Here is a 22,343-nt window from a genome sequence, read left to right as displayed (position 1 = left end):
CTCCGGGTGCTCTGGTTTGCTCCCAAAGTCCAAAGATGTGCAAGTTAGGTGAATTGGCCATGCTAAATTGCCCATAGGGTCCAGGATGTGCAGGGTAGGTGGGTTGGCCATAGGAAATGCAGGGTGATTGAGTGGGGAGGTGGTTCTGGGTGGGATGCTCTTCAGAAGCTCAGTGTGTACTCGATGGACCAAATGGCCTGCTTCCACTTTGTAGGGATTCTAACAAAGATGACAACACTTGTGTCACACAAATGATGGTCAACTGACATCTCAAACAGAAGATAATCCACATTTACTGTCCATATTCAACAGCATTTTCAAATTTGACAAGCCACACCATCTTTTGTTGAGGTATCATATGGCATCAATGAGTCAGACCATGACCACTGCCACAGAACTGCATCATCTATCATGCCACCACTGTGATTCCATCTACATTGGGAGTAGTTAGACATCGTAGGAGGTTGAGGTAGGAAAAGATTCAACAAGAAAAAGAAATACCAATAAGTGACACCATGGGCTTAGAGCATGTAAGTAATGTAAATATAGTTACATCACTATATTTTCATTTATTTGTCATAAGAATGGTAGTGGCTGAATCCCTCCACTCATTTTCTAGTAAGCTCCTTGAACCACTTAACATAGTTGATGCATAACTTAATTCCATACCTTCATTCAATATCTTGATACTTTTCAGATCAAGTTTTGTGAGACAATGTTTTAAGTTGCAAATTTCTTATGATGCGGAGATTTCCATTATTTCACTATCCTTTTGTGTAAAATAGCTTTTTTCTGATTTCCCAACAAATTGCCTCACTGCATCTAACCTAACATATTAAACAGCTCAATCTGACTTTATTTAAACTTCCAAGAATATCGAGAATATGCAAAAGTTTGTGCAACCTGTGCTCACAACTGAACCACCCCATATCACTCTTTCCAAGGCTGAGATTTCATTCTCAAGATGGAATTCAATAGTACAAATAAGATCTGACTATTGTTTCAAATAACTCAAGGACAAGCTCCTCATTAACAACATAACTGATTTTGACTTGGGAAACAGTCGCACTAAATCAAAATTTGTAATGAGATCAAATTTGGGGACAGGGTGTGGGGATAGTAATTTCTGAGACAGTTATTTGTGGGTCAAGTTCAGGACTCGAGCGCAATAAAATCAGATTGATATATCAGTGCAACACTGAAGGAGGGAGTTCCACACTGTCAGATTTGAGACAAGGTATTAAACTGAGGGCCTTTCAGTTTTCTCAAGTGGACACTAAGGACCATATTGCTTCACTTCAAAGCACAGCAGGGTAGTTATCCCTGGCACCTTAGCTAATACTTATCTGCAAATAACATCACAAAAACAGACTACTTTGACACTATTATACTGCTGTGTACAACAGTTTGCTGTTTACAGATTGCCTATCACATTCCTACTTACAATAGTGAATATTCTATGATGCAAAGCATGGATTTAATTCCTGCACTGGCTGACGTTAATATGAAGAACTCGCTTTCTCAACATCTCCCCTCATCTGAGGGTTGATGACCCTAAACCACTACTAGTCATCTCTCTGTAATGAGACAGCATCCCTATTGTCTGGTTGGACTACAGTGACTTTACCTTTACTTCATAAGATTTTCATTGGCTGTAAAGTACTTTGGTTACCTGCTGTCTTAAATCCACAAAAGTAAAAAATTTGCAGATTGGGTGTGTAAATAGCAAATGAACCTCACATAAACATGTGTCAGGTGATATTTTCTGGACGAATAAGGAAACTAAATGGGATAGAAGAACAGAAAGATCAGGGGTACAAGTGTTATTATGATCCCATCCAATATTATTACTCGACAGATCATATCTGACATCAAAACCTAGCTTGCTAGATAATGTTTATTTTGGTTTTAACAAAGTGTTGTCTCATTGAAACATAAGCATGCAAGGTTGCAGCTTTTGTTTTAACCCTAAAACAGAAGTTTATTTACCAAAATAAATTCAATCAAATGAAATGATGATAAAACAAAATAACCAAAACTACTTATTTACAATACAAATTCAAATAATGTTAAGCACACAGAAACGTACAATCCCATTAATCCCACACATACCTTTACAAGTTCCAAACTAAAAACAATATGCCACTTATGTAACCTATTTATCTCACTCTGCAGAATCTGTGTCACTCTGACCCCTTGCCTCCCCAACCATTTTTATGTCATTTGTGAATTTGGATATAGTACAATCAATCACTTTCCTCATCAAGTTATTCATACATATTGGAAATAATACCCAGCATTGATTTCTGTGGCAAACCACCAATTACAGGTTGGTAGCTTGAATTTGCCCCTCCTTTTCCTAACTCTGTTTTCCATTAGACAATCCTTAATCAATTCTTATGTACTACCTCCAAAATCTTAGGATATTATCCGAACAAGTAACCTCAAGTTTAGTACCTTATTAAATACATTCTGAAAATTCATATTTATTACAGCCATTGCTTCCCCTTTATCTATTCTGCTGGTTACATTCTAAAAGAGTTCTCGTAAATTTGTCAAACATGATTTCCCCATTCATGAAGGCATGGTGGCTCTGCTTAATCATGTTAAGTATTCCTAAATGCTCTATTATCAAATCCTTTATATTAGTGTCTAACATTTTCCGAGTACAGATATTAAGCTAACTGGCCTATCTTTTTTATTGTCTCCTTCTATTTCCAAATAATAGGTTAGCTTTGCATAGATTTGAAGTTTTCCAATCCAGAATCTAAGAATTCATGGAAAATTACTACCATTGCATTCATGATCTTCCTTTCATACCTTTGGATACATCCCATAAGGTCCAGGGACTTAACGGTCTTTAGCCCCACTGGTTTCTCCCATGATAGTTATTGCATTTATTTTCTTTCCTCCTTTTGTCCCTTGAATATTTAGTAATTTTGGAATGCTATTTATGTTTTCCACTGTGAAGATTAATGCAAAGTATTTATTCAACTCCTTTGCCATTTCTTGGTTCCGCATTATTATTTCTCCTGCCTCATTCTCTAAGGGGCCTATATTCACCATGGCTTCTCTCTTCCTTTTTTATATATTTATAGAAACTTTTGCTGTCTGTCTTGATAATACTTGCAACTTTACTGTCAAAGTTTATTATTTCCCTTTGTTGATCTTTTGTTGATTTTGTAGTACCTTTCCAGTTCTCTGGCTTACCACTAACTTTTGCCACATATTATGTTTTTTTCTTTCCATTTAATGTTATCCTCATCTTTCCTGGCTAACCAAGATTAGTTCATTTTCCTTCCTAGACTCCTTCTTTCTCAATGGAATATGTCTTTGTTGTCAGCCATCGTCATTGTTTCTCAACTGCCTTTCGCTGCTCCGTTCTCAAACCACTCCAGCAAGCTCTACCCTGACCTCTCTGTAATTACTATTATTTAATCTTAGTACAGTTGTTTCTAATTCCAAGTTCCTCCCTCTCAAACTGAATACTAAAGTCATCTGTGTTATTTCACTGTTCCCTGGCAATCTTTTACTCTGAGATCATTTATTAAACCTGAAACACATCACGAGTTTCAAAGTAGCTTATCCCTAGTTTGATCCACAACACAGTATTAGTGACAGGGAAAGGGTTTATTGAGGACAAAGAGAACGCTCCCCAAGTGAGAATGGAGGCAATGCCACAGAAGAGTTCAGAATCATTCTGCATTCCAATCTGTGATGGGGACATATTGGAATAAAATAGTCCTTTGTTGAGCATAGACTGTTCAGTGTCAGAGATCGAAGGTGAAACGGGAAAGTAAATACATGACGAGAGGTGGGATTAAAAGAAGATGAAATATGTAATATCGGTTAATAAAGCCATTGAAAAGTAAATGAAGCACAGAGGTTAATTTGTAGAGAAATAAAATTGACACTAGAAAATAAAACATTAGTTAATCATATTTGGAATATTGAAAATAGTTCTAAGTACTGAAGTGGTAAAATGGTTTATTAAAGTAATACCAGAATGGACAGGTTACACCTCTCAGTAAAAATTGGCTGGGCATCTTGAGCAAAAAAAAACGTAATCTTTAAGAATAAACATATAGAGATGTTATTACTTGTGGGTGGGACCAAAAGAAGAGACCGTAAAATGCAAGGCACTCACTGAAAAAAAAGTCTATAGAAAATTAACAGAGTTCTACTTTTCATCTAGAATGGCTGAAACATGGAACTCATGGAACTACAAAGAGTAGCTAAAGAAAACATTACAGATCCATCTCAGGGAAAATTGGATAAATGTAAGGGAGGAAAGATCAGGATACAACAGTGAGCCGAACACTCTGTATCTGTTCTTTAAATAGCTATTTAGTTATGTAATACACCTATCAAGCTTTGTTTGGCACTCCAAACTATTCATTCTGGGTAAAAAGGCTGAACAAGAACATTCTCAACAAAAGGAAGGAATCAATGTACAAGCCAGAAGAGGCAGGTGAGGTCCTAAACAAATACTTTGTATCAGTATTCACCAAAGAGAAGGAATTGGTGGAGGATATCTCAGGGAAGGGAGTGTCAAATTTCTAAGCCATGTTGCTATTAAACAGGAAGAGGTGTTGTGTTTCTTGAAAGATATTATGATAGTTAAGTCCTCAGGTCCAGATGGGATCTATCCCAGAATACGGAGGGAGGCAAAAAACCAAATTGCTGGAGCATTGACAGACATCTTTGTATCCTCTTTGGCCGCAGGTAAGATCCCACAGTACTGGAGAACAAGCAATGTTGTCCCATTGTTTAAGAAGGGTAGCAGGGATAGTCCAGCAAATTTCAGGCCTGTGAGCCTCATTTCAGTGGTAGGGAATTTATTAGAAAAGATTCTCAGGGACAAGATCTATATGCATTTAGAAGCGAATGGAGTTAACAGCGATAGACAGCATTGTTTAGGATGGGGTCGGTCATGTCTCACTAACTTGATTGGGTTTTTTTTGAGGTTGTGAAGATGATGATCGATTGGGGAAAGCAGTTGATGTTGTCTACATGGACTCCAGTAAAGCCTTTGACAAGGTCCCTCATGGCAGACTGGTGCAGAAAGTGAAGTAACATGGTATCAGGGATGAACTGGCAAGATGGATACAGAACTGGCTTAGTCTTAGGAGACAGAAGGTACTGGTGGAAAGATGCTTTTTGGAATGGAGGGTTGTGACTATGATGTTCAACAGGGATCAGTGCTGGGACTCTGCTGTTCGTGGTCAACATACATGATTTGGAGGAAAACATACCTGATCTAATTAGTCAGCTTATGGATGATACAAATATTGGTAGAGTTGCAGATAGAGAGGATGGTTGTCAGAGGATGCAGAAGGATAAAGATCAGCTGGAGATGTGGGCAGAAAAATGGCTGATGGAATCTAATCTGGACAAATGTGAGGTGATGCATTTTGGAAGGTGAAGTACAGGTGGAAATTATACAGTCAATGGCAGAACCCTTGGGATTGATATGCAGAAGAATCTGGGTGTGCAGGTCCACAGATTACTAAAAGGAAGCATGCTTACCTTCATTGGAACGGGCATTGAATAGAAGGAGCTTTATAGAACTTAGACCACACTTAGAATATTGCGTACAGTTCTGGTCACCACACTACCGAAACGATGTGAATGCTTTGGAGAAGGTACAGGAAAGGTTTACTAGGATGTTGCTGGTCTGGGAGATTTTAGAAATGAAGAAAGGTTGGATAGACTGGATTTGTTTTCACTGGAACGCAGGAGGTTGAGGAACCGGATATAAGCTTATAGGATTGTGAATGACTAGGGTAGAGTGGAAAGTACAAGGCTTTTTTCTCAGGTTGGAGGTGTCAATTATGAGGGGACATGGGTTCAAGGTGCTAGGCTTTAAAAGAGATATGTGTGAGGCAAGTTTTTCAAAGGGTGGTGAGTGCCTGGAACACGCTGCTAAAGGAGGTGGTGGAAGCAGACACAATAGCAACATTCAAGAAAAACCTGAACAAATACATGAATAGGAAGGAGATAGATGGATACAGATCCTGTAATGAAGACAGCTTTGGTATGGAAGGGCAAAATGTGTTGGTGCAGATTGGAGGACCGAAGGGCCTGTTCCTGTGCTGTTTTGCTCTTTATTCAAAAGTGAGCAATTAAATACATTTAGCTTTTAAATTGATTTTGATTATTGCATAGCACAGCATTCGTTTTGTAAGGGAAAGTTTTCACATTGATGGAATCAGGTAGAAGGGTGTGTGACTGGTTGAAGTTAAAGTTAAGTTAAAAAAGTGACAATAGGTAACAACTGTTGAGATGGTTAACTGCCCTAGACTATCCAATGAAAGGGTGGGATAATGGCAGGAAAGTAAATTCATAAGATCAAATGTGTGCCGTATTATGCTTTAATTTTCATTCCAACAAGCCATTTGTTCAGTACAGCTGTATAACAACTGAGTCTGTGGGATGAAATATTTACCACCAAAGTGCGTCCAATTATTGAATAATTTCCAGCCAAGCGAAGAAGTCGGTCGTGCATTTCAAACTTAGCAACACCATCATCACTGGCTTCAACGTTACCCAGGTCACCAACATGTCTATAAAGAATTGTAGAAGTTTTAAAATTAGAAGTATGTTCTGCAAGAATAGATAAGAAATTACAATGACAATGCTTTTACGTAACTCTTTCAACATATAGAAAGGTGTTCAAGAACTGTCACATGAGGAAGATGGTTTTCAATTCAATTCATTCCACTGCAAGGCAGGGAGCCAATGTAAGCAATAAACATCAGTGCTTAAATAATAGTTCACCCAGCCTGTATCACAGTCATGCAATACATGCCCCTAAACTATTTAATTGAAACAAAGTGTTCTTTAATTTAAAAGCAAATTACACAGCTATTGGAATCAGAAATTAAAAGAAGTTGTACTAAGCAGGTTAGGCAGCAACTGTGCAATACATTTTTTGGTTTGTGACCAATCATCATTTTAGGAAGATTGTGTCTGGATTCTTTGCCCATCCAATTGTACTGAGGATCAGGCACTTGTTCATTGCTGCACTGTAATTTCCAGCCAGGGAATTCACTTCGTTTTCTTAAAATTTGTTTTTAAATATCATGTGATATTGTTTAAACAGGTGATTTTCAGAACAAGAGGAGGGCAATACCAAAAAGAAAACAAGGATTACTACATTGCAGATCTAGACACACAAGTGTCACAACCAAAGCTGGAGAAATGCACTTCGCTCTTGTACCATTACCTCGTGGGTCACAGCTTAATATAAAAATATATTTCTCAGTTACTGAGATAGCCAACCAAGTATTATATTTATGTTGGTTTTAATTAAAAAGAGCCATCAACCAAGTTCCTTTAATAAACAATTGTTTATTATCAAAACAATACCTTTTCAAGGATTGGTTAACATATTCGGTCAGAAATATAAAGTCTAACAATGATCCCTCTAAATAATGCCAAATACACACTTCAGGAGAAGAAGAGAAAAAAGGAATTTTCTCTGCAATTCACTTAAAACAGCCACTTACTGACCAATAGGGTTATTCAGACAAGTAAACAAGATAATGCATATAATATTTTAAAGTCTGTCACTCCCTGACATTCTGGTACACATGGTTAAATTAATTATCATGCATGAATGCCTCTGGAGTATAGATAGACACAGCTTCCTCAGGAGAACAACTGTAGAACAAATAGATAAACACATTATGGAAAGATGCAGAGGCAACAGGATAGTGGTGAAGGGAGATTTTAATTTTCCCAACATTGACTGGGATTCACTTAGTGTCAGAGGTCTGGATGGAGCAGAACTTGTAAGAAGCATCCAGGAGAGTTTTCTAGAGCAGTATGTTAATAGTCCGATGAGGGAGGGGGCCATACTGGACCTGGTGTTGGGGAATGAGCCAGGCCAGGTGGTAGAAGTTGCAGTGGGGGATTTCTTTGGGAACTGCGACAATTCTGTAAGTTTTAGAATACTCGTAGACAAAGATGAGAGTGGTCCTAAGGGAAGAGTACTAAACTGGGTCAAGGCCAATTATATCAAAATTAGGCAGGAGCTGGGAAATGTGGATTGGACACAGCTATTTGAAAGGAAGTTCACAATTGATATGTGGGAGGCTTTCAAAGATAGGTTAAAGATAGTGCAGGATAGGCATGTCCTGTTGAAAGCAAAGGGTAGGAAAGGCAAGATTCGTGAACTGTTAATCACAGGAGAAATCGTACGACTAGCCAAGAGGAAAAGGGAAGCGTACTTAAGGTCCAGGCAGCTAAGAACCATAACAGGCCCTGGAGGAATATCGGAAGAGTAGGACCAGTCTTAAATGAGGAATCAAGCGGGCTAAAAGGGGTCATGAAATAGCTTAGCGAGCGGAATTAAGGAGAATCCCAAAGCTTTTTATTCTTAATTAAGAAGCAAGCAGGTAACTAGAGAAAGGATTGGTCCACTAAAGGGTAATGAAGGAAGGCTCTGTGTCGAACCTGAGAGAATGGGTGAGATTCTGAATGATTACTTTGCATCAGTGTTTACTGATTAGAGATGGAAGGTTGATAACTCTAGATCACGTTGACGTAAGTCGTGATGATATGTTGGGTAGACTAGAGGTTATTAAGGTGGTTAAGTCCCCAGGATCGGATGGGATCTATCCCAGATAGCTGAGGGAGGAGAGAGAGGGAATAGCTGGGGCCCTACAGATATTTTTGTAGCATTCTTAAATACAGGTGAGGTGCCAGAGGACTGGAAGATTGCTCATGTTGTCCCCCTGTACAAGAAGGGTACTAGGGACATTCCAGGTAACTACAGACCAGTGAGCCTGACGTCAGTGATGGGAAAGTTGCTGGAGAAGGTACTGAGGGATAGGATCTATTTATACTTAAAAAAGAATGGGCTTATCAATAATAGGCAACATGGTTTCATACAGGATAGATCGTGCCTTACCAACTTATTAGAGCTCTTTCAGGAAGTGACCAAGTTTATAGATGAAGGAAGGGCTGTAGATGTCATATACATGGACTTTAGTAAGACGTTTGATAAGGTTCCCTATGGTAAACTAATAGAGAATGTGAAGTCACATGTTGGGCAGGGTGTTCTAGCTAGGTGATAAAGAACTGGTTGAGCAACAGGAGACAGAGAGTAGTAGTTGAAGGGGGGTTCTCAACATGGAGAAAGGTGACCAGTGGTGTTCCATAGGGACCAGTGCTAGGGCCACTGTTGTTTGTGATATACATAAATGATCTGGAAGAGGGCACTATTGATATGATCAGCAAGTTTGCAGATGACAGGAAGATTGTTGGAGTAGCATAAAGCATAGGGGTCTGTCAAAGAATACAGCAGAATATAGATATACTGGAGAGTTCAGCAGAGAAGTGGCAGATGAAGTTCAATCCAGGCAAATGTGAGGTGATGCATTCTGGGAAGTCTAATTATAGAGCGAATTATACCGTAAACGGAAGAGCCTACGGAAAATTTGATGAGCAGAAAGATCTGGGAGAACAGGTCCATTATACCCTGAAGGTTGCTGCACAGGTGGATAGAGTGGATATTAAAATTGTACACAACGTTGGTTCAGCCGCATTTAGAATACTGTGTACAGTTCTAGTCACCACATTACCAAAAGGACGTGGATGCTTTGGAGAGGGTGCAGACAAGGTTTACAAGGATGTTGCCAGGTATGGAAGGTGCTAGCTATGAAGAGAGGTTGAGTAGGTTAGGTTTGTTTCCATTTGAAAACAGGAGATTGAGGGGGGACCTGATTGAGGTCTACAAAATCATGAAGGGCATAGACAGGATAAATAGAGATAAGCTTTTTCCCAAGGTGAAGGATTCAATAACGAGAGGTCACACTTTCAAGGTGAGAGGTAAAAGGTTTAAGGGGGATACACGCAGCAAGTACTTTACACAGAAGGGTGGTAGGTGCCTGGAATGTGTTGCCAGCAGAGGCAGTAGAAACAGGCATGGTAGATTCATTTAAATGCTTTTGGACAGATGAATGAATAGGTGGGGAGCAGAGGGATACAGATGCTTAGGAATTAGGTGACAGGTTTAGACAGTAGATTTGGATTGATTCAGGCTTGGAGGGCCGAAGGGCCTGTTCCTGGGCTTTAAATTATCTTTGTTCTCTTTGTTCTTTGTTAAATACAATATTGGAAAGTTCCTGTAAGTATTCTTCACAAAGAAAGAAGGTTTCACCCAAAATCAATCACTTCAAAAAGTAGGATCAGCTGTGCAGCCCTTCCAAAAATGCTTCTGGTACCCCAACTATTTACAGATATCAATGCACTCTGTCTGTTAAGCCAATGTTCAAACAAGGCTCTGCAGCAAATCCAACGTCCACAATGGGCTTTCAATTATTTATTTTCATGAAATAAGTCTAGGCTTCTCTACTAAACTTCAACAACATCAGTTTTTCCACAATCCTTCAAAAACTTAAGTTGTGTGAGAAGCGTTAAACATGAAGAACCTTTGTAACAGAAATGACGAGACAGTTAGTACCAACATCATTGTTCCCAGAATCTGGGTCCAAGATACAAAAATCTTCAACTTATTTCATATAAGCAGGTACAATACGCAACACTATCTCTCTCGGGTTATGAGCGTGCTTTCCACTTTCTCCCTCAACAAATTTCAATACATTCTTCACCGTTAGTTCCAAATCAATGACCTCATCCATTGCAGTCCTCACATCAACTGCCAGTAGCATTATCTTTTCACATCTGACACATTTCCACTCTAATACCATGCGAAGGGGAGTAGCAAGACTGGGTATGAACAGTTGATGTCACAACCCTCATCCAAGTAGAGAAGGATGCTGTAAATATTAATGGCACAACAAAAAGAAACATATTCAGGCAAGGGTGGAAACTCATCTGAACAAGGTGTCTGCCTATCAACTGGCACTAATTCATATTCTATTTTCTTTGTAATGTACAACAAATTAATTTAAATTGCAAGTCTTTTTATTCTTTCTTGAGAAGTAGATGCCATTTTGTTACCCATCCCGAATTTCCTATGATTAAGTGGGCATGACACAGACATTACTGTTAGGAAAGAAATTCTAAGATTTTAATCCTCCAACATTGAAGGAACAGCAATATAGTTTCAAGTTAGAATTGTGAAGCTAGAGGTGAACCTGTAAGTGGGTTATATTTCCTTGTTTTGGCAACCCTTAATCTTCTAGCTTGGTTGAGGTTTCAGGTTTAGAATGTGCTGTCTCAGGACATATGATGAGCAGCCACAGTGCATCCTGCTGCCATTGTGCATTAGTGGCAAAAGATGCGACAGTTTGAGTTGGTGGCTGGATGTCAATCAAGCAAAGGGTTTTCTCAAGTGTTGTTGGAGCTGTACTTAACCAGGCAAGTGGAAACTATTCCATCCTACTCCTTAATTCTGCATTACAGGTAGTAGACAAACTCTAGGAAGTCAAAGAGTGAATTACTTGCGAAAAAAACTCTCAGCTTCACAGACCTGCTCACAGTCATTGTAGTTATATAGCTGGTCTAGTTCATTTTCTCATTAATGATAGCCCAGAGATGTTGACAATGAGTGGGTTTACTAATTCAAACGGCATTTCTTTTGCTGGAGTTTATTATTATCTAGCATCTTGTAAGTAACATTCAGGCTAACCCTCATCAGTATAAGTGATAACCCCACTTCTCCCATTGCCCCTATGAATGGAATGACACCTGATGATGAGGGAAACAATGTAACAAATAATTAAGGCAAAGAAACATATGTTTGAAGACGCTGGGGGTGCGAGACATCTTCAGTCTATAATATGAAGTTCAAATGATCCTATTAAATTTTCAGCCCTTAACTTGGCTTCCAGTATTCAAAGCTGATATGACCTTTAATAAAATGAGTTCTGGCCATCTTGATTCCAAACCTGGAACAGAAGTAATGTGTATTATATTATTGCTAGAGGAACTGGACAGATGAAAATCTGTAATATAAAACTCTGGAGAAAATACCAAGTTGTTAATGATAATTTCCCTTTATTCACCTCAAAAATCAGTCAATGAATTTAAAGAATTCAAGCTGTAATCTTCAGGCCAGAATCTGATATTGAGTTTGTCTTTGTAATGGTGACTCTTGTCCCTTTTTCTCGGTCTTTCTCAGCAACAATTTTACATGAGTTTAGATTAGATTAGATTACTTACAGTATGGAAACAGGCCCTTCAGCCCAACAAGTCCACACCGCCCCGCCGAAGCGCAACCCACCCATACTCCTACATTTACCCCTTACCTAACACTACGGGCAATTTAGCGTGGCCAATTCACCTTACCTGCACATCTTTGGACTGTGGGAGGAAACCGGAACACCCGGAGGAAACCCACGCAGACACGGGGAGAACGTGCAAACTCCACACAGTCAGTTGCCAGAGGCGGGAATTGAACCCGGGTCTCTGGCGCTGTGAGGCAGCAGTGCTAACCACTGTGCCACCGTGCCGCCCACGAATTTTTTTTTTTCCCTTCCCTTCACCCCTCCCCCCACCCCCTTTCTCCCCATAGGGGCATTCATAGGGGCAATGGGAGAAGTGGGGTTATCACTTATACTGATGTTCTCATAACATTTTTGGACTGACTTCGATCCATTCAAGAAAGCCTTGCTAGTTTCTGCCAAGTACTTTGTTTAATCAGTTAAAGTTTTTTTTAATAGATATTTTTATTGAAAATTTAACATATTTTTACAAGTTTACAAATTAAAAAAAACCCAAGTATAAACATATTAAACATATAACAAATTATATACAATTAAATCTTAAATAAATAATAAACAAAATTTGTCAAACAAAAAAAAAGATACCGAGAAAAAAAACAAAACTCAACTAACTACTAATTTAACCTACAACTAACCAGAGTGCATAATTAAGTCTTTTACATTATTCAAAGAAGTTAAAAAAAATGACAGATAACACAGAAATTGGGTAGTGAGATACATGCTCGTAATGTACAACATCAAATCGTAACAAAACCCATATTCGTGCAGGATTCCTCTCCCAAGTGGCCCCGGACCAGCCAGGTTTGCCATCTCAATTAAATAAAAGCCCTTGTTAGGATGGCCGAAATATGTGTACTTATGTAATTCAAGAAGAGCTGCCATATTTTACGGAATAATGCGGTATTTTGGTGCACAATATTTGTAAGGAAGTCAAGGGGAATACATTCCATGATTAATCTGTGCCAATTCGAAAGTCCAGGGGGGCCCTCAGCCACCCAGTTTACCAAAATATGTTTCCTTGCACAGAAAGAAAGAATAGAAAATAATCTCTTCCCGTGCATTTGCAGGGAGGGTAAGTTCGAAAAGCCCAAAAGGAGAGATACAGGGTCCACTCTAATTTCTGTTCCTAAGATTTCTGTCAGAGCACTTGCTACTTTAGTCCAATATCTACGGATCTTATGACAGGTCCATAAGCAATGTACAAGAGTGCCCACCTCTATTTTACATTTGGGACACATTGGAGATGCTCCTGCCTTAAATTTTGCCAATCGGTCTGGTGCTATATGGGCCCTATGAAGTATCTTCAACTGAATGACCTGAGTTCTGTTGCAGATGGTGATTCTTCTGGCATTTTCCCAAATGTCATTCCATGTTTCTATAGAGATTTCCAGTCCCAAATCCTGATCCCATGTTTTAAGCAGATTGTCCATATCTCCCGATACTTCATAATGTAATAAATGATAAATAGTGCTGACGGAAGATACCCCCATTGGCCATAGCACTCTACGTTCTCTACCTGATTTATAAAGACTATCTTTCTTCTTGTGTATGTAGTCTCGAATTTGGAAGTATCGAAAGAGGTCTCCATTAGGTAATCCAAATTTCTGACGCAGCTGTTCAAAAGACATCAGGACCCCTTTTTAAACAGTTCCCCTAAACATGAGATAACCCTGGATCTCCAGAGTTTGAAAGTGACATCTGTAAGCCCAGGTTGAAATCCCCATGTTCCCACTATCAGAGTATAGGGGGATGTTTTATGTGAGTTGCCCTCATTTTGCCACATTATATTCCAAGCTTTAATTGTGTTTAGTATTATAGGGTTTTTACATTGATCCGTAATGATTTTCCTCTTGTCTGAAAATAAAAGGTTAATAAGTGGGCATTTTACTTGAGAAGCCTCGATGTCCAGCTAGATTGATTGCAGGTCAGACAAGACCCAATCGGCCATGTAACTTAATAGGGAACTTAACTGATATTTCCTAAAATCTGGGAAATCCAATTCTCCCCTTGCCTGTGGAAGCTGTAGCTTCTTCAGCTTAATGAGAGGCCGTCTATGATTCCAGATAAAGGAACCCAACCAGCCATATAATTTACGTAGTGCCAGCCTCGGCAGCATCACCAGAAGCATTCTCATAGGGTATAGGAGACTAAGCAGGGCATTCATTTTAATTAGTGTTATTCTACCTAGCCAGGAAATTGGAAGGTCTTCCCATCGCTGGAGGTCCTGCCTTATCTTTCCAGTAAATGCACAAAGTTAGCCTTGTATAACTGACCAAATAGTGGGGTAATAAAAATGCCTAAATATAAGAAACCCTCCAGGGACCACCGAAAGGGAAAGTGGGATCCGTCCAATAAGTGGGATATACTAGCAAGGCCACCCATTGTCATAGCCTGATTTTGAGAAATTAATTTTAGAGCCTGAAAATACACTAAATGTATTAATAACTTGGATTAAGCGAGGCACGTTAATCAAAGGATTACTGAGAAATAGAAGATCATCTGCATAAAGGGTAATTTTATGTTTACCTGTATCAATCCTCGGGGCCGTTATATTAGGGTCAACCCGTATAGCTTCTGCTAGTGGCTCAATTATTAGCGTAAATAGCAATGGCGAAAGAGTACATCCCTGACAGCAGCCCCTATCCACACTGAAGCTATCGAGCCTAATCCATTGGTAATCACAACTGCTTTGGGATCACTAAACAGTGTTGAGACCCATTTGGTAAACGCCTTTCCAACGCCAAACCTTTCCAATGTGTAAAACAAATATGACTATTCAACCCTGTCGAATGCCTTTTCCACGTCTAATGAGACTACTACACCTAGTAGCTTTCCCTGATGGCAAGCTTGAATCACATTCAAAACCCTTCTGACATTATTGAATGATCTACGGCCCTTAATAAATCCCGTCTGATCCTCCTTTATGATATGTGGCAATATCCTTTCTAGTCTCAATGCTAACGTTTTAGAGAGGATTTTAAAATCTACATTTAGCAAGGATATTGTTCTGTATGACGCGCAATCTTCTGGGTCCTTTCCTTTTTTGAGGATAAGAGAGATATTCGCCTCTTTCAGCGAAAGCAGGAGACAACCCTGATTGTATGAACAGTTATACATGTCCATAAGTGGACCAGCCAATATTCCTGTAAATTCTTTATAGAATTCAGCTTGAAAGCCATCTGGGCCGGGCGCCTTACCGCTCTGAAGTTGCCTGATTGCGTCAAGTATTTCTTGGATTGTTAGGGGAACATTCAAGACCGATACCTGTTCCGGAGTTAGGTCCAGAAAGGTCAGGTTTTTAAAAAATGACTGCATCCTCCTAGTCCTGTCTTCGCAATCCTGCGATTTATATAAATCAGAATAAAATATTCTAAAGATTGCGTTAATCCTTTTATGATCATGAATCAGAATACCCGTACTTTCCTTGATAGGCCTTCTTTTTCTTTGCGAGAAATGCCAAGTATCTACCAGGTTTATCGCCAAATTCATATAACCTTTGTTTTGCAAATAATATTTCCTTCTTAGTCATTTGGGTAAGCGTGGTGTTTAGAGCTGTCCTAAGGGCCGTAATCCTTTGTAATTTGATGATAGAAGATCTGTCAGCGTATGCTGTTTCAGCCGCTTTTAAGCGAGCTTCGAGCAGACCCTGTTGTTCTCCCGTTAATTTTTTCTGGGTCGCTGAGTATGAGATGATCAAACCTCGCACGTAAGCTTTGATGGTCTCCCACATCATTGATGGGTTGCTAGCTGTACCTGAATTAATTTCTAAAAAAGTTTTAAATTCTTGAGAGAAGCACTTTACAAATTTACTATCTTTCATCAGAAAGGAGTCCATACGCAATGCTGGGGGGATATCTCATTGTTCCTCACCTTGATTTCCATATATACAGCAACGTGATCAGAAGTTGCTATACTGCCTATTTTACAGGATGATATGGAATTTTAAAAAAATCAAGGGGGCAAAAAACATATCAATTCTGGTGTGACATTTATGTGGATTAGAGTAAAAAGAAAAATCTCTGCCCTGTGGATGAAGGCATCTCCATACATCTACTAGTCCTAATTCTTTGTTCAAATCCACCAATTGTCTAGATCTGGGAGATACTCCTGCAGTACTCTTGGGAATCCTATCTATTTCCCGATCCATAATACAATTAAAAATCTCCCCCTATAATTGTATGACGAGCACCGAGAGCCATCAATTTTGAGAAGGCTTCCGTTATAAATTTAAAAGGATGCGCCGGGGGGGGGGCAATACAAATTTAAGATCCCATATTCCTCTCCATTTATAAGGGCTTTAATCAGAATATATCATCCAGATTCGTCTTTTATCTGATTTAGGATTTTGAAAGGGAAATTCTTCCGAATAAGAATAACAACTCCCCTGCTTTTTGAGCTGAAAGAAGAAAAAAAGGCCTGATCAAATCCACCCTGTCGTAATTTCAAGTGTTCTTTATCGAATAGGAGAGCTATAGAAGAGCTCTCCTGTAGGAGAGCTATATCAACCCTTTCTTTGAGGTTTGATAGTATTTTCTTCCTTTTGACTGGTGAATTACTCCCCTTGACATTCCAGATGCACCACTTAACCGACTAATCAACCATAATCGTCCGGGCAAGTCCAAGACCCTATCCAGAACATCCCGAGCATAGAGCATATAAATTTTACAAAAATAAAAGGCTCTTTAATACACTCACATCAATATAATAAAATAATTATTTCTAAATTTTAAAAATATAAAACATATTTAAATGGAGATTTTCCCCCTTGTTCCCTGGGGGTATCACTTCCTTTCCAACAGTCCATCGTATCCTCTCCCAACCAGTGCCCCATCCTTTACCCAGGTGCTCCTCGATAGGATGAAGAAAATTCAAATATACTACAGAGCTAGAGTTAACAGTGAGCACCCTACACCCCACCCACACCAACATGTGGATATATTTGGTAATGTTAATACCATGTATAAACATATATAACTATAAAATTACAGCCTCAACAAGTAATAATTAAATATAATAATACAAAATAACAGGGGAAAACCTAAAGACAGAAATAAAACAGGATAAGGTAACCACCTCCCCCCACCAACATTATCTAGACCACCCAGCCTATATTTAAAAAAAGGGGGAGAAAATCGCTAAATAGAGAACAAATAAATAAATCCCTCTCCCCACCCCCTGAAGACAATATTAAACAGTTAGGTAAAAAAAGAGATTAATATAATAAAAAGGGAGGGGATGTAAACCGGAGTGGGGGGGAGAGCAAAACAACATCAATTAACTCTTAGGTAAATTTTAAGAGAGTCCAAAAATTCCTTGGCCTTTTCCGGCGATCCGAAGTTATACACGAACCCTTCATGGTTAAAGCGTAGCGTAAGGAATACTGAATATTTAAGTCCCTTCAACACTTCTTCGCTTCATCAAACGCCTTCCTCTTTCGGACCAGAGATGGGGAAAAGTCCTGGAATCCTTGGATCCTTTATAAATCATGATTTGGGGATCTTTCCCAAGATTTCTGGAAACTTCTAAGAGCATCTGCCTCTCCTTATAGCTCTGCAGCCGGAACAGGACCGGGCGGGGGTGCTGGTTTGAGCTGGGCCCGTGTATTGCAACCCAGCAGGCCCATTCCACCCTTAACTGGCCTGATCCAGCCTCCAGATTTAAAAGCTGTGGAAGCCATTGTTCGAGAAACGCTGTAAGCTGGCCTTCCTCTTCCCGTTCGGGAAGACCCAGCAAACGAATATTTATCCGATGACCTCGATTCTCGAGGTCGTCAATGTGATTCTCTAAGGTCCAGACTCACTGTTCGAGAGTCCAGACCCGCTCCATGGCCGATTTTGCTGTAGTCTTGGAGGTCGTGGTCTTTAGCACCGCCTGTCCGACTCGGCGCTCAATTTCCTTGATGTTTCAGTCATGCTTTTGTAGCGCAGCCGAGAGTGAGTCCCATCGGCTCTGGTACTCTTCGATGAAGGCGTCGATCTTCGCATCGGGTTTAGAGATTATTTCTGCGAGGCTCGCCACTGTAGGTAAGTCCCCCGGGGTGGCTGCGGACGCCTCTGCTGCAGCTGGAGAGGGTGGGGGAGGGGTTCCTGCCTGCTGTGGGCTCCCTTCCATTTAGTCATTTTTACTGGAGATTAAATTGTTTAAATTCAGTACTAAGCGACTAATTACATTAAGTAAAAACTATTTTGAATGATTTGGTGAGTGTGGTGGAGGTGGGTGACCCACTTTGCCCAAATCTTGGGAGGAGCACTATAGACTCAGACTTGCTGGGTCGCCGCCATCTTGGATCCCCCAAACAAAGTATTTAACTTGGCATTTAAAGGAAAGACAGCAGGAATGCATAATAGGCACTCATCATTTTCATAGTTTATATTCCATTCAGGATGAAGAAGTTAAAAATCACTTCTGTTCAGCACCTAAATCAAGTCAATGGAAGGCCAACTTGTTTATGCAACTTATGATCCCAGAATAGAATTGACGGAAGGGTAGTCTCCCTCAACATTTGACACTCATCCAACATTGCCAAAAAAGAATACATGTTCTTTTACCTCAATTAAGGTTTTCGCAAAACATCCGTCGGATTTATTTAGCAACAGAGATTACACTCCAACCGTGATAGATTATCTGAGGAAAGCTTTGAAATATCAGAAATATAAAAAAAAGTGCTATGTAATGCAAGTTCTTTTGTCAATATTGCTTTATAAATGCCAGTCACTTTTGTTGAGATCCACAATTTTCTGAGTACAGGAGAAAAAGGGCTTACACTATGTATCAATATACAAAACTAGCTTTGGAGCTGAAAGACGAATGATACTTTTGAGGAGAACAGCTAACAGAACTTTTACTGGACGTTCAGCTTCTTATCATTCAGAGTTCCATTCAAATTGTCACCTTTAAAAACTTAGAACTATTTTTGCATGTCATAAAGTTTGGACCCTGAACACAAATCGAAAAATCACCTTTCTCAGGATATTTAATTCAAAAAAAGTTCTGAACAATTGATCAACTGTTAGTCTGCATAATTGGGGGAGAGTGAGTGTTGGGGGAGAGTGTGAGTGTGGGACGGGGGAGAGTGAGTGTGGGTTGGGGGAGAGAGTGAGGGGGCGGGAGATGAATGGGAGCGATGCCGAACAAAGAGACATGGGAGTGTAGGTTCTTAGTTCCTTGAAAGTGGAATTGTGGTGTTTGGCAAACTTGCCTTCATTGGTCTGTACACTGACTATAGGAGTTGGGATGTCATGTTGTGGCTGTACAGGACATCGGTAATACCATTTTCAGAATACTACGTTCAATTCTGCTCTGCCTTCTATAGGAAATATGTTGTTAAACTTGAAAGGCTCTGAAAAGATTGACAAAGATGTTGCCAGTGTCAGAGACTGAGGGATGGCCTTATGGAGGTTTTTAAAATCATGAGGGGCATGGATAGGGTAAAGAGCCTTTTTCCTAGGGTAGTCCAAAATAGAGGGCATAGGTTTAAGGAGAGAGGGGAAACGTTTAAAAGGGATCCAAGGGACAGCTTTTTCACTCAGAGGGTGGTGTGTGTATGGAACAAGCTGACAGAGGAGGTGGTGGAGGTAGTTGAAATTAAATAGTTAAAGAGCGTCTGGATGGGTACATGAATAGGAAAGGTGTAGAAGGATATGGGCCAAATGTTGGCCAATGGGACAAGATCAGCTTAGGATATCTGCTTGGACCGAAGGGTTTGTTTCCATGCTGTATAGCTCTGTGACTCTGTCGTATATTTGAAGTTTAAGAACTTTACTCAAAGTTACAAAAAGATTTATCAAAAACACAAACATAGGTGGCCTATATGTTTAATCTTTAAATATCTGAAGCACAAATTGATCTACTCAGAACTCTACTTAGAAACTAAATAAAGCATCTTAATGCAAGAAATACCTCACCTGTCTGCATCTTCTGGTCCACCATGTTTTTTGTTGCAGGGGTTATAATGAATGCCCGAACTCATGTACCCTAAAACAAATAATTTGCATTCGAGTTACTTTGTATTTAGTTCTGTAAACAACAGAAAATTACTAAACATGTCTTTTGACCTTGGATCATCACTTGTTTTCTGGCAATTTATGTTTTTTTGATCCCATAGAGGAAAGATGCAGAGAACAAATGGAAAATATGCAATACCAACACCACTATAAGTTTTAAATAACCAAATTAAAGAAGCTACACAGATACTCTCATACATGTAGACAATCAGAATGGAGGCATCTCCAAGAAGTACATTCAAAATGTATGAGAGAAGGAAATGAAAAAGAAACAAAAATGGAATCTTCAGGATTAATAAATAATTTTCTCCTTTAAAATACCCAAATATTTCACATAGGGAGATTGAGGAATAGTGGAAGAAAGATTGGGAAATAGGACCAAAAGCAAATTTGAACAATTTTACAGAAGAAGTTGAAGTGGCAGAGGGAATGGCAGAGAGAGGTTGGAGAAGAGAAGTTGAAGCACAAAAGACTAAATGTTATGAATTAGCTCTCCCATCATACATGATTTCAGAAGAGGCTAGAGTACCCAAAGTGATACTTTAGGGGAGGCTATAGTAGTTTTATTGCTGCACTAATAATCCAGTGACCCAAGTCATGTTGCGGGAGTTCAAATCCACACGGGAGATGGTGAAATTTAAATTTGATGCAAATCTGGAATCAAGAATCTAATAAGGACTATAAATCCATTGTTGATTGTTAGAAAAAAAACATTTGGTTCACTAATGTCCTTTAAAGAAGGAAGCTGCCATCCTTCCCTAATATTGCCTACATGTGATTCTGACTCGCAGCAGTGTCATTGATTCTTAACTGCCCTCTGGGCAAATTAGAGACGGGCAATAAATGCTAGTCTAACCAGTGATGCCCTCGTCCAACAAATAAAAAGAATTGTGTTCATTTATAAAACCTATCTCAGCATTTTCAATACTAATGAGAAAGGTAAACCATGTATAATGGGTTTTAGTTATGCATCAAAACTTACACAGGGGGGATCCAAGATGGCGGCGACCCAGTAAGACTGAGTCTATAGTGTTCCTCCCAAGACCTGGGCACAGTGGGTCACCTACCCCCTACCAAGCTCACCAAATCATTTATAAATCATTTTTAACAGTTTAGTAACTGAATTAGTGGTTTAATATTACATTTAAGCTACATTTAAGCAACTTTATCCTAAGTTAAAATGACTAAAGGGAAGGGAGCCCGCAGCTCTCAGCAAGCAGGAACCCCTCCCCCACACTCTCCAGCTGCAGCAGAGGCGACCACAGCCGCCCCGGGGGACTTACCAACAGTAGCAAGCCTTGCAGAAATGCTTTCCAAGCTTGACTCGAAGATCGATGCTTTTATCGTCGAATCCAGAAATCGTTGGGAGTCGCTCTCGGCCGCGCTGAAGAAGCACGACCGTGAAATTGATGAAATTCAACGCCGAGTCGGAGGGGCGGAGCTAAAGGCCGCGACCTCGGAGACAACCGCTCAATCGGCCGTGGATCAAGTCCGGACTCTCGAGCAGCGAGTCCGGACCTTGGAAAATCATATTGACAACCTCGATAATCGAGGTCGTCGAAAAAATATTCGTTTGCTGGGCCTTCCCGAACAGGAAGAGGAAGGCCAGCTTACAGCATTCCTGGAGCAGTGGCTGCCACAACTTTTAAATCTGCAAGCTGGATCAGGCCAGGTAAGGGTGGAATGGGCCTACCGGGTAGCAATACGCGGGCCCGGCTCAAACCAGCGCCCACGCCCGGTCCTGTTCCGGCTGCAGAGCTACAGGGAGAGGCAGATACTCCTAGAAGCCTCTAGAAATCTCGGAAAAGACCCCCAAGCTATGATCTACAAAGATCTGGTTCGAAAGAGGAAGGCATTCGACGAGGCGAAGAAGCGTTTAAGGGACTTAAATGTACAGTACTCCTTACGCTACCCAGCGATGTTACGCTTTAACCATGAAGGATCTGTATATAACTTTGGATCACCAGAAAAGGCTAAGGAATTCTTGGACTCCCTTAGATAAACTGTAGGACATAATGGATGTTGGTCGTCCTTCCCCCCTCCCCGTTTTGGTTTATATCCCCTCCCTTTTTTTTCTTACCTTATTGCTTAATATTATTATGGGGGGAGGGGAGAGGGATTTGATTTTCTCCCCCCCCCCCCC

The 22,343-nt window shown here is 40.0% G+C and overlaps 1 protein-coding gene across 1 annotated transcript in view; it reads right to left on the bottom strand.

Annotated features, from left to right (window-relative positions):
* Window positions 1-22,343, bottom strand: part of LOC122555545 (superoxide dismutase [Cu-Zn]-like) — a 53,911-nt gene that overhangs the window by 10,301 nt on the left and 21,267 nt on the right. Inside the window, exons 3-4 of the mRNA XM_043701572.1 lie at window positions 20,102-20,171; window positions 6,449-6,566 (exon numbers count right to left, since the gene is read on the bottom strand). Of these exons, the coding sequence (XP_043557507.1) occupies window positions 6,449-6,566; window positions 20,102-20,171 (188 nt within the window). The remainder of the gene's footprint in view (window positions 1-6,448; window positions 6,567-20,101; window positions 20,172-22,343) is intronic.

The sequence above is a fragment of the Chiloscyllium plagiosum genome, chromosome 12, assembly GCF_004010195.1.
Source record: "Chiloscyllium plagiosum isolate BGI_BamShark_2017 chromosome 12, ASM401019v2, whole genome shotgun sequence".
NCBI classification, from domain to species: Eukaryota; Metazoa; Chordata; class Chondrichthyes; order Orectolobiformes; family Hemiscylliidae; genus Chiloscyllium; species Chiloscyllium plagiosum.
This window is presented reverse-complemented; position numbering and strand designations above follow the sequence as displayed.